Here is a 19790-nt window from a genome sequence, read left to right on the forward strand (position 1 = left end):
AGGTGGTGGTTAGTGGCGGAGCTTGAACGAAAACTTAGTGTGGGCCGGACTCTTAAAATCCAAATCGATGGGGCCAGACTCCAATATTTTATACTGCAAAAAGAAATTCGATAAAATTTAACACCAAGAGAAAAACCGGCGGGGGCCGGGGCACCCCCAACCCCAAATAAGCTCCGCCAATGGTGGTGGTAGGGGTTTTTTAGAAATAGATAGATAGGAGGAAGAAGATGAGGGGGTGTCTATCTTTATATTTTTATTGTTTTTTTAATTGTTCAAGGATAATCTAATCCTTACCTAACATAGGTTAGTGATAAGGATCACAAGAGTACAAAAATTACAACCACTAAGACCAACTCTGTAATTATTAAAGTTTTAAAAATAACTCAGCAATATCTATAAACCGCAAACCAACCAGAATTGGATACCTACACATATTGCTTTTTACCAACATGCCTTTTAGAAAAGGATAGATTACACTTTTCGTCCTTTATGTTTGTATCGGATTACAATAGATAGCCTTTAACTTCAATAATTACAGTCACAATCCTTTATTTGGAAAACTCATTACACCCTACGTCCTTTACCACTAACTTGATTAAACTTTCCAGTTAAATCCTATCACATAAGGGTAGTTTAGTCTTTTTACCAATTTAATTAAATTAAAATTTAAAATAAAGCTTTAATATTTACCCTCACCCCCTCCATCTCTCTCTAAACTCAAACTCTCCCTCTCAACCCTCTTTAAGTCCTATCCTCTGGAAATAAAACCACCTAACCACCACTAACCACCACCAAATCTTCACCACCTCTGACCACCACTAACCACCACCATATAATATCCAAGATCCAATTATTAATTAACCCAACAAAAAAGCCCAATTTTTAGCACCAACCCAGATCACCTCACTTAAAACCCACATCAAAAACTCTTCAACCTAAATTCACACACACATTGTGATATTTATGCATTTCGGGTTCTCGTCTTTCAGATAATTTCTGGTAAACGGAAATTTGCTAGTGCAGCCTGGTTTGCTGCTGAGTCTTGCACTTTCATTGACTTTAAAGGCCCGAATCTCCACGCAAGATTCTGTGAGCAAGAAGCTGCAAAGTTCGCAAAAATTGCACTAATGCGCACCCATGAAACTCCTGTGTTTGTCCAATTCGATATTTATGGATCCACCCATCATCACTGAGAGCACATTTTCAGCAGCCAATCCTTCATCCTACAGTTTAACTGGGATCTGGCCCTTTAATGACACTAGAATTAAGGATTTAGGGCTCAAAATGGGAACCCTAATTACCCCAATTGGGGACCCGAATACTAATAATAATAATAACCCAGATGATGAATCAACATTGACGGAGTATAGCGGTGGTGATGGCCGGAAGCGGAGGGATCCCAATTTTGAAAATGAAGGGTCGAAGATTGTGTCAACTAGTAGTGCGATTGATTTGGTAATTTTATAAAATCCCCAATTTTGTTCAGTTATAAAATGAAATTGAAGGTTTATTTGTTTGATTTGTTGAATTCTTGTTAGACCCTTTTGTGTGTTGTTGCTTTTTTGATGTTGTGATTGAGAATCTTGTTTGAATATTTGGGATTGATTGTGTTGTTGTGAAGATGGTATTTGAAAAGATTTGTAGAATAAGTTGAATGGTGGTGGTTAGTGGTGGTCAGAGTCGATGAAGATTTGGTGGTGGTTAGGGGTGGTTAGGTGGTTTTATTTCCAGAGGATAGGATTTAAAGAGGGTTGAGGGGGAGAGTGTGAGTTGAGAGAGAGATGGAGGGGGTTTAGGGTAAATATTAAAACTTTGTTTTAAATTTTAATTTAGTTAATTTGGTAAAAGACTAAACTACCCTTATGTGATAGGATTTAACTGAAAATTTTAACCAAGTTAGTGGTAAAGGACGCAGGGTGTAATGAGTTTTCCAAATAAAGGATTATGACTGTAATTATTGAAGTTAAAGGCTATCAATTACAATCCGATACAAACATAAAGGACGAAAAATGTAATTTACCCTTTAAAAAATTGGATACTTAATGCTTTTTACCAACATGCCTTTTAAAATACTTTATTATTAAATAAACAATATATATTATATATCCGTATATAATATAATTCCTAAATAAAAGTGAGGTATTTTACATGGATGGTTATTGCTTTTTACCTACCACTCCATCGGATTAGGATCAAATATAAAAGAAAAGATAAATAAGAAGGGTAAGAAAAATTTTAGTCCATTAATCTTAGATTCGAAGGGTTGAGATTAGTTTTAGAGAAAAGAAGACAGTGAAAGGGTATAAAAGGAATCCTACATTTGTTGACTTTCTCTTCACATGCAAAGCACATGTCAGTTCTCCCCATCAATTAATACGTCCATAAATTTTTTATATGGCAATTAAAAAAATCACCATAATAACAAGCGTTTTTTTATCTTTAATATGAGTATAAAATTGCTATATAAAATAAAATAAAAAAATTCACTTTTACTGGGTTTTCTTTGTATTGTGTTAAAGGTTCAGGTCATTGTGTCTTTTAACTGGGTTTTGGTCATTACGTTTTTTACTGGGGTTTCTATACATTGTGTTATTATTAAAACTTATAACACAATATTAATTTGCGTTTTGGTCATTGCGTTTTTATCAAAACCTATAACACAATTTATGACACAATGAAGATGGTGTTATATTTAAGTTTTCTATACATTGTGTTATTGATTATGATTATTGTGTTTTAATACGTTCTCTATTGTGTTTTTGTTTTGTTGTTCATTGTGTTTTAATCGGTTGTTCATTGTGTTTTATTATGTTGCTCAATGTGTTTTAGTCTGTTATCCATTGTGTTTTAGTTTGTTAGTTATTGTGTTTTTTAGTTGTTGTCCATTGTGTTTCAGTATATTGTCAATTGTGTCGTTTATCTATTGTTCATTGTGCCTTTTATCTGTTTTTATCAATTGTGGGGTTTTTTTTGGTCTATTTTCCGTTGTTTTTTAGTTTGATACTCATTGCGTTTTACGTTATGTCAATTGTGTCTTTTATCTGTTGTCATCGATTGTGTTTTTGGTTTACTTTCCATTGTGTTTTTAGTTTGAGGGAGATGATCAAATAGGAAATTTGGTTTAGATAGGAAGCAATAATACGAAGACACGTGGCAAAACACAAAAATCACAAGGAAGGGCATTTTAGTCCAACAGAACCTTATAGTTCATCCCACCAACACACCACCATCACCACCACCACAACTACTCCACCACCACCCCCTCCGCCACTGGACTCGTAAAGCAGGCTCCGGCGACCTCCGCCACCGCTGCCGTCGTCTTCCTTTTTAGAAACAGAAAATCCGGCTTCAAATTCACGAGTTTTTCCTTTTTCGATTTAGAATCTGATCAGGAGAGGATGGATCTAGTGACGTATATATAGCCAACCTGGTGAACTAAGCCGAGGCCAGCTTCTCAACCAACAAGTGATGAATGCTCCATTAAATAGTTCAGCTATAGCAATTGGGAATTTTTTAACGGAAAGCAAATTTATTTGTTGGTGCATTTTGATTTTAGATTGAAAATGGTTACAATGAGAATGAAGATGCAAAAGAGGAGTTAAGTGATTAAATTTGTGTGAACATGAGTAAACTCTATTTATAGTAAGGTCATCCGTAGTCATAAAGCCCTTTGTGGGGCGTTATGCGACACGTGTCGTGCCACGTCACACAGGGGCTTTATGGGGCGTTATATCACTAGAGCCCGTAGTCATAAAGCCCATACCTATCATTACCTAATTATTAATTTTCAATTTTATTAATTAATTAAAAAAACACTTGCTTTTTTTTATTGGTCCATTTTTGAAATCCCCTCCCCCATCAGGCGCCATATATATAACGCCACCCACTTTTTTTTGTCTCATAAAGCCCCTCGTAGTAGTGTGTGGGGCTTTATAGGGGCTTTATGAGGGCATATAACGCCCCACTACACATACTCTAAGGTTGAACGTAGTGGGGCGTTTTAGCCCACCATAGCGCCGGCATAGCGCCGGGCACACCACCACGAAGGGCGTTATGGCCCAAAAAATTTTTGCAGCGCGATAATTTTCGCGGCGTTGTGCGACGAAATGTTTGATTTTTTGACCGTTGTCAAACGGTCATATATTAAAAAAAAATTCAATTTTTTTTAATTTCCCACTATAAATTCCTTCCTACTCTTCCATTTTTTTTACAAATCAATACATTCTCTCATTCTCTATTCTCTATATATTTCCCACTCTCATTCTCTATATATTTTTAAAAAAGTGTTGAAGCTACCGAAAATGGGTTCCCCGTCGGAAGACTCTTTTACCGAAATTCACCGAAATTTTTTTTCGCCCGACGAAGACGCGGCCGAGGAAGAAGCGGTTACGAGTGCATGTACTTTTGTGCTACAAGCATTTGAGCACATTTGGCCTACTCCCCCTCCACGACCCATCTTGCGACGCACCTATATCTTGCGAGATCGTGAAGCCGCGAACGAGCGTTTGATGAAAGACTATTTTGATGCGACACCGGTTCACGGACCGAATGTTTTTAGACGACGTTTTCGGATGAGCCAAAGGTTATTTTTGCGCATTAATAATGACTTGGAAAATAGGTATGATTTCTTTAAGCAAAGAATGGACGCACGAGGATATCTAGGCTTCACCTCAATTCAAAAGGTCACATCCGCCTTACGCGTATTATCATACGGAAACACGTACGACATCAACGACGAGTATTTGAAGATGGCGGAGAAAACAACCCGAGATTGCTTGGAACATTTTTGCTATGGTGATTTTTATTGTCTTTTATTTATTTACTTTTATATATTTATTTTTTAGTAGCTTATTAGTAAAACTTTTGTATATTAAATTATATTTTAGGAATATGCCAGTTATATGGAGAACGTTATTTGAGAAACCCCACTTGGAACGACCTTCAAAAAATATATGAGGTGCATCTAGAAAAGCATGGAATACCCGGCATGATTGGTAGCTTGGATTGTCGTCAATGGCGTTGGTATAATTGTCCAACCGCATGGCGAGGTCAACATACACGGGGTGATCAAAAAGGGCCAACTTTGGTATTACAAGGTGTTGCGTCATACGACCTTTGGGTTTGGTCGGCCTTCTTTGGTGTAGCCGGGTGTTTTAACGATATTAATACGTTAGAGGCTTCACCATTAATAGAGGGCTACATTTCTGGAACTGTACCAAAGGCCGGTTTTCATGCAAACGGGAACGATTACGAGCATGGCTACTACTTGGCCGATGGTATCTACCCTGAGTATTCGATTATTGTTAAAACGTTTTCTGAAACTTTCGATGAAAAAAGAAAGTATTTTAAAAAATTACAAGAGTCTTCGAGAAAGGATATCGAGAGGTGTTTTGGGGTTCTACAGCAACGATGGCATTTTATCAGAAATCCTTGTCGCATGTGGCATAAGGATAGAATACGAATGGCCATGTATGCTTGCATCATTTTGCATAATATGATCATTGAGGATGATGGAAGAGCGATATGCCAAAACTATATTCCCGAAGATTTGGTCGAAGGAACCCAAGCGACAATGGAAGAGAGACTCGCAAATGCTCAACTACTGCGATCTAGAAAAATACATAACACGTTGAAGGCGGATTTGGTTGAGCATGCTTGGGCGATTCGCCCAATTCGATTCAACAGTGATCACGACGAAGATTCCGAGGAAGAAGTGGTTGAGGAATTCGAAGACGGGAACTTTGAAGACGTAGGTTTGGATGCTGGAGAAAACGAAGAGGAAGAAGGAGAGAACGAAAATGAAACCGAAGAATAAATTTATTTTTTAGGTGTAACTTTTTTTTGTGTAACTTTTTTTTTAATTTTAATGTAGTGTTTTTTATTTAATGGAATGTTTTTTTATTTTATAAAACTTATAAATTATTTAAAAAATGAAAATTAAATTAATTGAGTAATGATGACAAAGGGGCTTTATGACTACGGCCTCAAATTGCATAACGCCCCATAAAGCCCCTTACTGACGTGGCATGCTACATGTCGCATAACGCCCCTAAAAGGGCTTTATGACTACACATGGCCTAATGGATAAGATTCCATATGCATATGTCAACATTGTCACTTTTGTTGTTTTATTGAAAATACTATTTACTTCTAGAAATCGTATGATCAAATCTTGATTGGCATTTATCTCACAGAAAACTTTTACAAATTTTTGTTATGTTTTATACTATTGCGTTTTATATTTTACTTTATTGCGATTTATGGTGTACTCTATTGGTTTTATAAGTATTGATAAAAACTCACTTTTTTATATTTTTAATCCATTGCGTTTTAGGAAAAAAAAAATATTTTTTGAGTTTTTGGCCCATTGCATTTTAGAAAAAAAAAACATTTCTTTGTGTTTATAGTCCATTGCGTTTTAGAAAAAAAGATATTTGTTTGTGTTTTTTATCCATTGCGTTTTAGAAAAAAGACTTATGGGTGTTTTTCAACGCTTTTATCGATAATCCCGCTTTCGATTCGCAAACGAAAGAGACATTGCCAATTAAACACAGTAGTTTCAGATCCACGTGTGAACTTTCACCAGAGTTCTTGAAGAAAGGTATGCAGAATTTGTTATTTGCAGATGCGTTCTTTTCGGTTTATGATGTGTAAGAAATTGAGTAATTATTTGTTGTACTTTTTGCAATGGCGAAATTGATGGTAACAAAAGGGGGAAAATTTATATTCCTAAACTTGAAGAGGCTAATTTTGCTGCAACAAGTAAGTATTGATCCTATCTTACACAAGATCTGGTTTGAAGTCCTCATATCCTCATATCGTGTTTCATCAATCCTTAGATCTGGTCTGAAACCAATCATCTTAGATATGTTTACGAGGTTTCAATTATTGCACGGATCTTGTTTCAGAGGTGCATGGATCAGCGACATCGAAAAAAGAAAGTTTTAGTTGTGGTTGTGCTTGTAGTTGCCGTGGTGGTGGTGGTGATGGGACGGTGGTTGAGGAGATGGATGACTAGAATTGATAAGCCGGTGGTGTTGGTTGAACTTACAAAGAGGATATGTTATAAATATACATATATTAACTAATTGACCAAATTGCCCTCAAATGCAATGCACATGACTAGAATTAACTGAAAATTTTAATTGGCTTAGTGTTAAAGGACGAAAGGTGTAACGCGTTTTCCAAATAAAGGATTGTGACTGTAATTATTGAAGTTAAAGGTTATCCGTTGTAATCCAATACCCTTTAAACTATCTGCAAAACTTTTGATATTATATGAGGTTGCGAGTAACATGTTGATGGCGTTTATGTTTATTAATTTGTATGATATGATTTACAAAAGTTGTAACAGAGGAGCTATGTATAGCTTCTTTTATATACATAATAATGACATGGTGTACATAATTATATAAACTAGAGGGAAGGCCCGTGCGATGCACGGCATGATCGTCATTTAAGTGTCATTCGTTGTGTTGTGTATTTAGGAAAAGTGTTTATGTAAGGGTAAAACATAATTAGCCAAAAGACAATGTAAGTGAAACCATACAAAATGTGATAAGAGTTTGGACCTTAAACTGGTTTCACAAAATTCGAGACGTGCATAGCACAAGAAAATCGGCAAGTCTAAAAAAACACATTAAAGAGGAATATTCAAAGTAGTTCACAAAGCCTCCTTTTTTATTCAATGCTCAACTAAATCTTCTGTTGCTAATGCATGATAATGCAACCGTCGTTCCCATTAGCTACCCACCGAACCATCTGAATCAGAATCTTCAAAAGTAGGGCTGTGAAAAGAAGGGAAATGTTAGGCCGAACGTTAATGTTGACCATCTATGTATTTCCATTATTTTGCAACAAAAATTGAAAGAATGTAACTATGTTCAAGTAAATCACCATGTATGAACTACAGTTCAAACTCATTGAAATTCAATTAATTCCATTTAGCTATCCAAACGGAGTAAAATATCAAGTCGGAAAGCACATATCAAAAAACTATAAAGAAGTAAACATAATGTTTGTAGCATATATTATTGATATTTGAACAGTTTCTAAAACACAATACAAATGAACAGGTAGCTATGTGGATTATGGAATTTTGTCATGCAAAAGCATGTATACAAACTTACATGTACTTGCTGACTGTTTCTTTGAGCTTAACCGGCGTTGGAATTGTCATCACCCCTTTACCCTTCGTAGTCATAGGAGTAGGAGTGGTAGATCCAACGGATTGATAGTTGGGTTCGTCTAGGAGCACACGTTTGCAGTTGAAACTCTCAAAGGCCCCATGATGGTAGTATGTGGATGTATCAACTTGGATGGTTCGGGCGGTGCCTATAAGCGAATGTAAGCAGTTTGGTAGCGTCGAGATGTTACCGTTACAGGTCCGTATCATGACTGGTGTGAAGCTGTCCTGGTTGATTGCGGAAGAAACGGTGTAGATGTGCGAGAGACCCGATTCGACATTCAGTATAGACTGGGCAGTGGTGTTTGTTAGAAGTTGTGCAGTGTCATCGAAGCACACGATGACCACGTTAGCCGTGGAATCGACCACATCAAGTTGAAGATGGAATCTGTTGGTAATTTTTTTTTATTCAGATGTGGAAATGTGTAAAGAGGTTTGCCAAAGTACATAACTATAGAATACGAAAAACGAACCTTGCGCGAGGAATCATAACTGGGTTTTCACAGCCTTCACACCACAACTCCCCGTGTTCATGCGATATACCTTTCATGCATTTCCCTCCTCCACACGTAAGTTTGAACCACTCTTCGCTATTACGTACGCCTTTAATCACAACACGGCAGTTGAACTCAACATTCTGCATGGATTAGGAGAAATACGTTCAATGCATGGATAATAATAATAATGGGGGAAACATTCGAAATTTTAGAAAGTGTTTATACCGCGTGTTTCTTATTTTCTCGCCCATGGGTTAATATCTCTTCAACAGTTGCCAGACTTGCTGGACAGTTAGCAAAAGTAGCAGTTTTCTTCATGACTGCAGGGGTCTTTTGGATATTCAGCCACACCCTTGTATAATGAAAGGTATGATGCTTGAATATGGTTGTGAATTTATAGAAACATCATAAGCAGCCTCTTGGGATGACCTAGGGCAGTTTTCATTTGAATGGAAGTTAAAAAGCAAAGATGTTACAATATCTAAAATGATAACCATTAATAATAATTTGATGTTAGGGAAGTTGAATATGAGGAGTCTATACATATATAAAACTATATTATTAAATCTATATATAAATCTATAAATCTATATTAGCTTATATAAATATACCCTATATGCAGAAAATATATATAGATATATACATATATATACACGTATATAATTAGATATGCATACCATACTAACACCAAGATCGTATGATATATAACCGGCTGGAGCGAGCCAACAAACAGTAGATAATGGTATGATGAAGCCGAAATCATAAGGACCGAAACATTTCCTACCAATTAAATTCTGAACGGGAAAAGACAGGATGTATAAGATGGTTCAAAACTGACCGTGTGAAAATACGCCAAAGCCTACTAAGACGAATCACAATTCGAAGAGTTGAAGTAACAATAGCAGCAGCTCCTTGAGTCCCTGTCATATTCGTGTCAATATGCAGAAAATATATATAGATATATACATATATATACATGTATATAATTAGATATGCATACCATACTAACACCAAGCTCCTATGATATATAACCGGCTGGAGCGAGCCAACAAACAGTAGATAATGGTCTGATGAATCCGAAATCATAAGGACCGAAACAGTTCCAACCAATTAAATTCTGAACGGGAAAAGACAGGATGTATAAGATGGTTCAAAACTGACCGTGTGAGAATAGGCGAAAGCCTACTAAGACGAAGCACAATTCGAAGAGTTGAAGTAACAATAGCAGCAGCTCCTTGAGTCCCTGTCATATTTGTGTCAGTTCTCTATATAATCTTCAGCATGTCGGAGTCAATTGGTGGTAATATTGAACTAAGCACTATAAGCTTTATAAAACGCTGATGTGGAAGTGTGTAACGACCTTTTGAGGTTCCACAGTGGCACTATGTTGACCAGCCAATCTGATTGAAACAATAGTAGGCATGAAAGCGTATGACCCCCCCTCCCCCCTACAAAATGACAGATTGCAAACGTGTCAAAATACGTGTTTGTGTCAATACTGATAAGTTGAGGTTATGGAAGTTGAGTATCAGGAGCGCATACATTTATAAATGAACATCATTAAATATATATACAGTTATAAATTTATATCAATGTATATACATATCCCCTTTATGAAGATAATATATATACATACATACACATATTTAGATATGCATACGAAGGTAAAACCAAGCTCTCATGATGTATAACCATTTAGGGATGCCAATGAAACTGTAGGATGTGGTCGTATAAGGCTGAATCTATAAAACAGAAACATTTCCAGCCAATTAAATTCTTAATTGTAAAAGATAGAATATGTAAGATGATGCAAACCTAACCGTGTGTCATTACGCCAAACCCAAGTAAAACGAAGCACAATTTGTAGAGTTGAAGTAACAATATCAGTAGTTTCGTGAGAAATATCAAAGAGTAGGAGATTTCAAAATGTAGTAGAAGGTGTAAATACTTACATTCCCACCACTTGTGCCACAAAAGTAGCTGGTGCGCTATCGTTACTGGCAGGCTATGTAGAATGTAGTTGTCAGGTGGCGTGTTTGGAGCGTAGCAAAAAAAATGTGTTCAGGACATGCATTTCTTACTATGTTGGGTTAACGGCAATATAGATGATAAAAGCTGCTTGCCATATTCTGAGGCAAGCCAATGTCAACACACATAGTAGCCTGCAAAATCTTAAGGAAGAATGTAAAACAAATTTTTTTACGCATAATTAGCAGCAATCTATATACATATCCCCTATATGCAGAAAGTATATATATATAGGCGCACGTATTTGTATATGCATACCTAGGGAATGCCTACCTAGGGCAAAGCAAGTTCATACAATCCAACCTCAACACATTTAGCAACATTCAGGGTCAACGGAGTCGCTATATTGACCACCCAAAATGATTGAAATAGTTGCGGACACGAAAGCGTATGCCACCCCCCCCCCAATGACAGTTGGCAACCGTGGCTCAATATGCGTTTGCGTAAATGTGTCCAAACCAGCAACAAACAACAGTTTTTGAATCATCAGTGCCTTTTCCACCTAAAATATAAAAAAAACCCAATCAGCACATGCAGCGGAATAAGATCAACAAATCAAAAACAAAAAAATAAAAAAGACTGTTAGTTTTAAAAATTTGCAAGAAGCTATAAAGAATTACATGCCTACGACCTGTGGCGCATGAATAGTTGTCGCGGTGGCTTTACTGGAAGAATAAGGGGATAGTTTGTCGTTGGAGGTCAGATGCGTAATACTCAGCGTGGTATGTACATACTTGTTGTGGCTGGGGCAGAACAAAAAGAAAATATGGGTTTAGGGTGTGTGTAAATTATTATGTTGGAGTAACAGCAATAAAGGCGATAAAAGTTTCTTGGTGGTCTAAAAGATTACGATATGCCAAGTATTGTTTATTGTGTCTCATCTGATGGCGCCAAATTGTTAAACGTCTCTTTATAAACGATGTTCCTGGTATGGTTTTTCATGCTACCGTTGTCGTCTCCGACGATGACAATCTTTAAACCTTCAGGTGTCGTAACCCTTGAAAGCGCGACATATAGCTGGCCGTGGCTAAACACAGGGCGAGGCAAATACAGACCAACGACTTTTAATGATTGGCCTTGACTTTTATTAATGGTCATTGCATAGCATGGTTTTACTGGGAACTGGCGTCTTTTCATAATAAATGGCCATTTTGATTTCGCCGATGAAAGGGTTATTCTCGGTATTAATGCAGTGTCTCCACGATTAGACCCAGTAAGTATTCTAGCCTTGATAACAAATTTACCAAGGTCTGTTATAATAAGGCGGGTGCCATTACATAATCCTTGTGAGGGGTTCACATTTCTTAAAAGCATGATAGGGAGGCCTTCTTTTAAATGCAAAGCGTGTGGCGGCATACCTGACAATGGCAAATAATTAAAGAATTTAACTGGGTACATTTTTTTTGTCTACAAATAATTTTTTATGGCAGGTGAGGGAGAGGGGGGGGGGGGTTACCTGGGAATGTCAAAGAGTTTAGAAATTCAGACGGATAGAGTTGTTCCTGTTCTAATACATCTGTCGACGCGCGACATATCTCATCAGAACTCTTGTAGATCTTTGTGTTTCGCCTCAGTTGTGAAAACATGTAATCATTGATTTCGTCAGCATCTATATTGCGCGGGGTTAGTATTGCTCTTTCACACAAATAAGCGTCATCAACCTGCCTTTCTGTAAACGACGGGAAGACAGCGTTAACAATCGATTCCACAGGAAGACCAGAAGCAGGTACGATGAACCTGGTGGGTATCTCGATCCAGGTAGGCTCATCCTCCCCTTCTTTGCTCTTTGAGGGAATAATTCCATCGCCGATTTCTAATAACCATTTGTTGAAAAGTTGCCTATCCATGTCTAGCACACCTGATGAGGTGTATTCGTTGACACGCATACTGCGGTGGAGTCTGAAGAGTTTACAACTTTTCCACAGGTACGATTTATTTATGCATGCCTGAACAACATCTTCTCTTTTTCCTTTTGGGATGACGGGCAGGATTTGTCTGAAATCACCACCAAGTAAAACAGGCATGCCACCAAAAATGCGTTCCCTGTTTGCGTGGGCAGGAAACCCCAAGATATCTCTAAGTGTTTTATCAAGCGCTTCAAAAGCATATTTTTGCATCATTGGTGCCTCGTCCCAGATGATTAACCTTACCTCTTGTAATAGGTGTGCCAAATGGGTATTTTGTTTGATGGCACACGTGCTATTTTGAAGCAATTCTAAAGGGATAGCGAAGCGGCTATGAGCTGTCCGACCACCGGGTAACAAAAGGGACGCGATACCTGATGTGTAGAGAAAGATAAAGTGAGTAAAAAATAGAGTTGCGTACGTGACCACAAACATCATGTTGCATAAGAATAATAATACAACATTCCAGAACTATTTTTTTACCTGAAGATGCAACCGCAAGGGCAATCATGCCCATAGATCTTAAGCGTGACAGAATGGCTTTGTACAGGAACGTCTTGCCTGTCCCACCCGGACCATACACGAAATAGAACCCGCCTTTTCGAGTGGTAACAGATTCAATGACTGTGGCGTATATGGCCGTCTGTTCCGTGTTCAGTGATGCATATAAGCGATCGTGTTCGTCTGTTATCTTTTTTTTATTGTAACTCAATTCTTCCCTAATTAGACGATTATCCATCTTATCGAGGAGCGACGTATCTGGCTGAGGCATATCTGTGAAATCCGACAATGATTTTCCATTTTTCTCTAATAGTTCATTTAGTTCGATCAGGCAGTAGTTTTTAAGTTGGTCGTCAGATAAATGTAACCCTGGGAACATGAAAAGCCTACGTTTTTGGTACAAAATATCATCAGATAGTATCTCCCAATTTTGTTCCCAGAGTTGCGCCGGACGATTCACTTCGCAAAACAACAACATGGTAACAAACAATTCCCGTAGTTGGGAACCGGACGCCCATAATTTAGCCTCTGACAGGGCGTCATTCCACTCCTTGTCATCATTAAGCAAGCCATACGCATAGCAGGCTTCTTTGAACGTTGCATATACGACTCCGTCGACTGTTTTTATTTCTTCAAAACTTCGAGGCCCTCTCACAATCCCCAACAACATTCTTAGATAATACTTTGGCCCAGCTGCTGGATTGCAATACACAATCCGCCCAATGGCTGTCCGTTCCAACCGCGTTTTCCAAACCTTGTTATCCTCTTGCCACACATACCTTGTCGGTATCTCGGCGTACGTTAACTTTCTTGCCGCTTCATCTCTGTTGTTTAGCGCGAACCATTGGGTGAACATCGTGTCTCGTATCCCGTCCCGGTTTAACAATGCCGGTAAGCTGTCTGAATCACGTAACGTGAGCAGATGTTGGTCAGGCGTATGGAACGTTAGTTTCATGACGGATGGGAATGAGTAATGTATAGGAAATGCAAGCATCCTCCACACAGCTTCACATGGTGATAAGTACCGGCAATCCAGATAGTTTTTAATCTCATCAACCTTAACAATCTGTTGTGTACGCTTTTCACCATTATTGCCAATGTTTTCCTGAACAACCATTGTAGCCCTGTCTGGCCCCTTGTTCAAGTATTTAAACAGGTATTTTATCGCTCGGGATTGGTTGCACCATTCGACATTGATGTGAGATTCGTACTTTAAGAGGAGGTAGCGGTTGTATGGGACGACAAACCGGTTATCAAGCTTCGTTTTGCCCTTCTTAAAGAAGATCTTCGTATCTCGTCGACGATAAACCGGGTAACCGTCTTCGTCAATTGTTGTTTCTCGGTAAAATGGTTTCGGAAAGTGTTTCATGCATTTTCCATCTGCTGTACATGGAGCACTGCGCGCATCGTTTCCACATGGGCCATGCAACATGTAATCTGTTACGGCCTTATAGCCGGATGGATCGTCCATTTCCGATGGGATCTCTGCAGAAATCAAATCATCTATGCCAGCCGGTGTGCGTGACTCGGCAGAATGTTCAAGCCACAACAAAAGGTGCGCGTGTGGTAGGCCTCGTTTCTGAAACTCAATTGTATAAACAGCTGTATACAACCAAGGAAACAAATATTGAAGTCAGCTAGGGGAAAATGGGAAAATTAGAAAGTTTTTAAAGGTTAGTATTTGTGGGAGAATTGATACCAAAAGAAAGAGGCGAGGTATTACAAACTGTACCTGCTTCGCAGCTACCAAAGATTTGTTTCTTCATAATATCTTCAATCAAGGAGGTAAGCTTTAGTTTAAAAACGCGTGATACAACATCTGCACGATCATGAGACTTTTGGCCAGGTATGAGAGATACCATGTCATCGATTTCAGGCCATTTTGGGTTAGCTGTAAATGTTACAAATAGGTCGGGGTTCCCAAAAGTGCGGCACAGAGCCATGGCGTCTTGGTAATTTTGGATCATATATCTTGGACTGCCCGTAAAGGTTGCCGGTAAAACTATACGTTGGCCGATCGCCTTGGCATTTGTATCCCCACGCGTCACAGCGTCACAAACATTATGATAGAGTTCAACACGCAGTTCGTTTTGGTTATTCCTCATCCAGCGCAATCTTTGTTCTTCGATAGCTGCGTATGAGTCAACTAAGTATTGTTGGAATAGACGACCGCCTCTTAACAGGGTGGTGCCTTCGGTATTGCGATAATGGATTCTGTAGCAGTAGTATTCCCGCATTGTGACACATTGTCGTTTAGTGGCTCGGCGCCCTGTGTTGTCATGGTAGTGTATTCGTTCGTGGAACCCGGTCTCTCCGTACGGGAACAACAGCGGATATTGCAAAGGCATGTAAAGTTGATGTAATTCCGATATGCGTTGAAGCGCGCCGTGCTTTGGGCTAACGATAACATCACGTGGTTCAGGGTTGTCCCCAAAGTCGTTTGTGATAAGAACAGCAACTTCAGACACATTAGGGCGGTTGTATTGTGGATTGTTTATTATCTGGCCAAGTAAGCGTAGATGACAATTGTTTCTTTCATTTTGAGTGCACCAGTCACGTGCCATGCGGAAGGCGTTAGCCAAAGGACTGTGGGTGTCTAACATTCTGATTAGGGACGCAACAATTGCTTCGTCACATGTGTCGTGACAATGGGTCTGGCCAAACAAAGCAGTTATACGGTTTTTAACTTCGTTTTGCGTGTCGTAGAAATACAGCTGAGCATATCTTGGTTGCTCACCTTCAACTGGCAACATGGACCCTATTCGATGGTAGTTCTGCCCACTTATTCGGAAGGTGTATAGGCTTCGACCACTGTTTATAGCATGATCAATCTTTCCCCCAAACGATGTGAAACAGAACATGCTATTGTAAACTCTAATCTGTTCTCTGAATCTAACTGTCGACGGGTCGTTATAATCAAGTAATGATTTTAATGGTTCAGGCGGATCAAGAAGGCGAGCAAGCAAAACCTTGCCATCCTGACAGCACGAAGAGAAAGTCGTCCCATCAGACGACTTTGCATTTTTATTCCTCTCTTCATACCACATGATCGCCGCACAATTATGGCACGTGAAGGTTGGACGACCAAGGTTCTGGTACTTAACATGTGCACCTATGATATTTGTAACAGGAATGCTTAGCACAACGCACGATTTAGAGAAGCGTTTCAAACAGCATAGCAAGGGTAGTTGCAAAAGGGAGCAAAACATGCATGGCAAGAAACAGGGTCGGGAAATACCTGTTGATGCAAACGCTGCCCTTCGTGGGGTACGAACACGAATACCTGGTAACATATTAAAATATGGCAATGTTATTTCTATGTTGCATGATAAGTGGGGCGAAGGTTAGTCAGGTAAAGGGCAGTTATGGTCGTTTACCTTCTGTTTTTTTAGGCCGAGAAGAGCGCAGGCCTGATGGGCCCGCTATGTTTTGATGAGAATGCCGTGTAGTGCAGGAAATATTGTCTGTAAGAACGTAATATTTACGGGAATGATAAAAGGATAATACTAAACACTGTAGATAACGTTGCAGACCTTGGGCAGATACGGAGGGAGAATATGTTGTTGGTGAACATGAGGCAGGCTGCATCTGTGCTGCATCGCTCTGCATGGCTTTTTTACCTGTAGCATATGCGTTAAAACAACTATTATGTAGTGCTCGTAGTGGGCTGAGCGATGATGTAAGCGTACAATCCAGAAAGTATAAATAGGCGTACTGTGCCCCATAGGGACGTCTGTGAGGGAATATGGGGCCGACCTTTAATTGATTCTCTTGAACACACTTTAGCGCCAGGCCCAGTGGTCGCTGTAACAATTGGTGGTTGTATTTGAGGGCAACCTGAAAGAGGTACAAAGAGTGCAGATAGCATGAACGCAACATAGTAGGTAGGAAACTTATAAATAACTGACTAAGAAAGTAAATTCCACTCCATTGCGTGTGGCTGTACAGCATGTTTTTAATCTTTTGAAGGAAAATGGATGTTTTTATCAAAAATTCAGGAGCAAAATCGAATTTAACTCTAAAATATAAAAGAAATTTAATGATAATTTATAAGTATCCTTTAGTTTAGTTTAAACATGTTATAAAATTGAAAACTTCTCAGTATATTAAATTTATACAAACTACTACTTGCAAGTAAATAGTACAGGAATGTTATAATTTATAAACATAAAAATATAAAAAGTCCCAAAAATAATCTAGCAATACTATTGCAAACTATGTTGCAACTGATTTCACCATCGCAAATAACCCTTTATGTTGCAGTTGTTTATGCCACATTCTAGCTTTTTTTTTAAATTCAACTTTTATCAACTTCATTTGGTTAACATAAGTTTTATATAAAGCATCATAAACCGGCAAAAGAAGAAAAAAAAATCCAACATCTATCATATCGACCTGCAACAATTTGAGCGGCCACGCATGTCGGTAAGTGGACATTTGGCTAAAAGGTTCCATTTTTATAAAGAGCGTAACTAACCTGCGTTGGGGTCAGAAGAGGAAGTAGTTGCATCTATGGTAGTTAGGGTAGGCCCAAAGTATGTCACGACCTTCCCACTACGACCCACATAATTACGTTTTTGTATATGGATAGAATGTTTGGTACCCACGATGCTAGAATCACTGCAGTTGTTAATCAATGCTAGGCCAAAATATGTTTGAATCTTTCCATTTGGCAGCGTATGGGAACAACGGCGGGCATGGATCGAATTACTAACCGCATCAGGAGCAGTAGGCCATAACCTACAAACCTCGTCTTTTATGAGGGAACAGGAAGGGTTAGAATTTAGTATTTAAAACCCCATATGCGGGGTCGGGGATAACACTGCAATTAAAAGTGACATACCTCTGTTTGTTCCAGCCTGTTCAATCAGTTTTAACCCACAAACGTACTGAACCAACCCGTTAAGCAAACGACGTGAATACGCATGAAAGGCGAAAGAGGCTTCGAGCATCAGAAAGGGGTTCACAGCCAGCTGTATTTTACATATAATGTTACATGACACATCAGTCAAAAATGAATAATTCATATACGTCCCCGCCCCCCCGGGGGGGGGGGGGTTAAACAAAGTAAATTGCACGTAAGGAAAAGGCATAGTATCTACAACAAAATAAGTATCAAATAATGCATGGTAAAGCTGGTGTAAAGATCAGATGTATTGTTGGCCGCGTGCCTGTTTTTTCCAGAATAACGTATGTAGCCACAGTTGGACAGAAAAGGGCATATGTGGTTAGGTCTTTGTGTAGCTCAAGTCATGAGTTGGTTTTTTCGTTCTTGTTTATAATGCAGTCTTCTACGTAAGTGGTCAATAAGGTTGTATAGTGACACAGCCATCGCTTGTATATTTCCATTTATCTATATCGGTTATTCAACATCTTAGCAAAAAATTCATGTAACTCTAATACGTTTTCAAATCTGATTTTACGTTGTTCATTGGTATTATTCTGTTGGAATATGCATGATTCTGAGCAAACATTTATAGAACCCTTTTACAGTGTTTGGAAGTTACTTGTGACTTTAACGATGTAACAAAAGGGCTGGGTAAACATATTTGGGAGCGTGTGTTCCGAGGTGGCATATTATGATCCTATTTGGACTATACCATCACTTTTTAAGCGGAGTATCTTGATGCGATGCAAATGCGTGTTATTATTGTTTTAAGAAATTCAGAGAGGCTGATCAGGCGTGAAAAAAACATATATTGCACAATAGTAAAGCGGCACAGTTTTCGCGTGGGCACAAGTTATATATTTTGCAACATTATTTGGATCCATAAAAGGAAAAGTCATAAGAGCGCAAACAATTGAAGAAAAAGAGCAATGACCACCGCCATGTCAGTGAGAGCCCTTCTTAGCATCCCCACTATTGTCAACCACACCTGTAACATGTGTAGGATCAACGGACACCCCCTCATCATCGTCGTCTGATTCATCAAGGCAGCTGCAAAGAAAGATGGAAACGTATGGATTGGTGCAAAGTTCTAACATGTAAACATTTGAAACCGGGGACAATTAGCAGGTGGAACTTACAGTTTTCTAAGCTTGCGTCCAGATCCGGGTGTCGGAGGCGGGAGGCTCGAACCACGCTTTGGGGAGTCAGATGACAGGGAACCCAAATCCGACGCCACACACTTAGAGTTTCCATCTGTATCATCCAAAACAGGGCCGACAATCTTCGCACAATTGAAACTTTCATATTCTCCATACCGGTAGTATGTGTGGCTCTTTATCTCGAAAGTGTGTTTTGTTCCAATAAGGGATTCGAGGGCGGAGGGTAATAGGGGAGCATCTAGAGAAGTATCCTGCATACCAAGTACAAACCAGAAAAGTTATCGCAACAATTTCCCATGCGCTTCAAAATCAGCTTGTAATGAGGAGCGCGCATACATTTAGCTGCTCTTCCACTAAGGATTTTGCGGTCCTCTTGACCAACTGCTCAGCAACCTCATCAAAGAGGGTGACAACGGTGCTCATCGTTCCATCAGTTACATCCGCTTGAATCCGAAACCTAGCACGGTAAAGTAGGTCAATAATAATGGCAGAACGGGGACAAAATTGTTTGGTGGCGAAGGTAGAAGGGCATCATATCACCCTGGACAACAAAGAATCATCACATCATATTGGTAGGGGAACAAACCCATGAAGTTAGGCATGAGATGTTGAAGCGTATACCTCGTC

The 19790-nt window shown here is 39.0% G+C and overlaps 2 protein-coding genes across 2 annotated transcripts; one reads left to right on the plus strand and one right to left on the minus strand.

The window, feature by feature from the left end:
- The first annotated feature begins 1137 nt into the window (after nt 1-1137).
- On the plus strand, nt 1138-3610 carry LOC110931961 (transcription factor bHLH79-like). Its single transcript, XM_022175329.1, has 2 exons — nt 1138-1455; nt 3557-3610. Exons 1-2 carry the CDS (start codon nt 1138-1140, stop codon nt 3608-3610), a joined length of 372 nt encoding a protein of 123 aa, XP_022031021.1.
- Nucleotides 3611-11577: 7967 nt separating this feature from the next.
- On the minus strand, nt 11578-19420 carry LOC110931960. The gene is made up of 10 exons (XM_022175328.1): nt 19143-19420; nt 18987-19053; nt 17959-18088; nt 16649-16735; nt 16493-16579; nt 16354-16398; nt 14848-16227; nt 13098-14717; nt 12167-12988; nt 11578-12068 (listed from the first exon to the last, which is right to left on the minus strand). The coding sequence occupies exons 1-10, from the start codon at nt 19418-19420 to the stop codon at nt 11578-11580; spliced, it is 5007 nt and encodes a 1668-aa protein (XP_022031020.1).
- Nucleotides 19421-19790: the final 370 nt, after the last annotated feature.

Source organism: Helianthus annuus, chromosome 3 (genome assembly GCF_002127325.2).
Source record: "Helianthus annuus cultivar XRQ/B chromosome 3, HanXRQr2.0-SUNRISE, whole genome shotgun sequence".
In the NCBI taxonomy this organism is placed as follows: domain Eukaryota; kingdom Viridiplantae; phylum Streptophyta; class Magnoliopsida; order Asterales; family Asteraceae; genus Helianthus; species Helianthus annuus.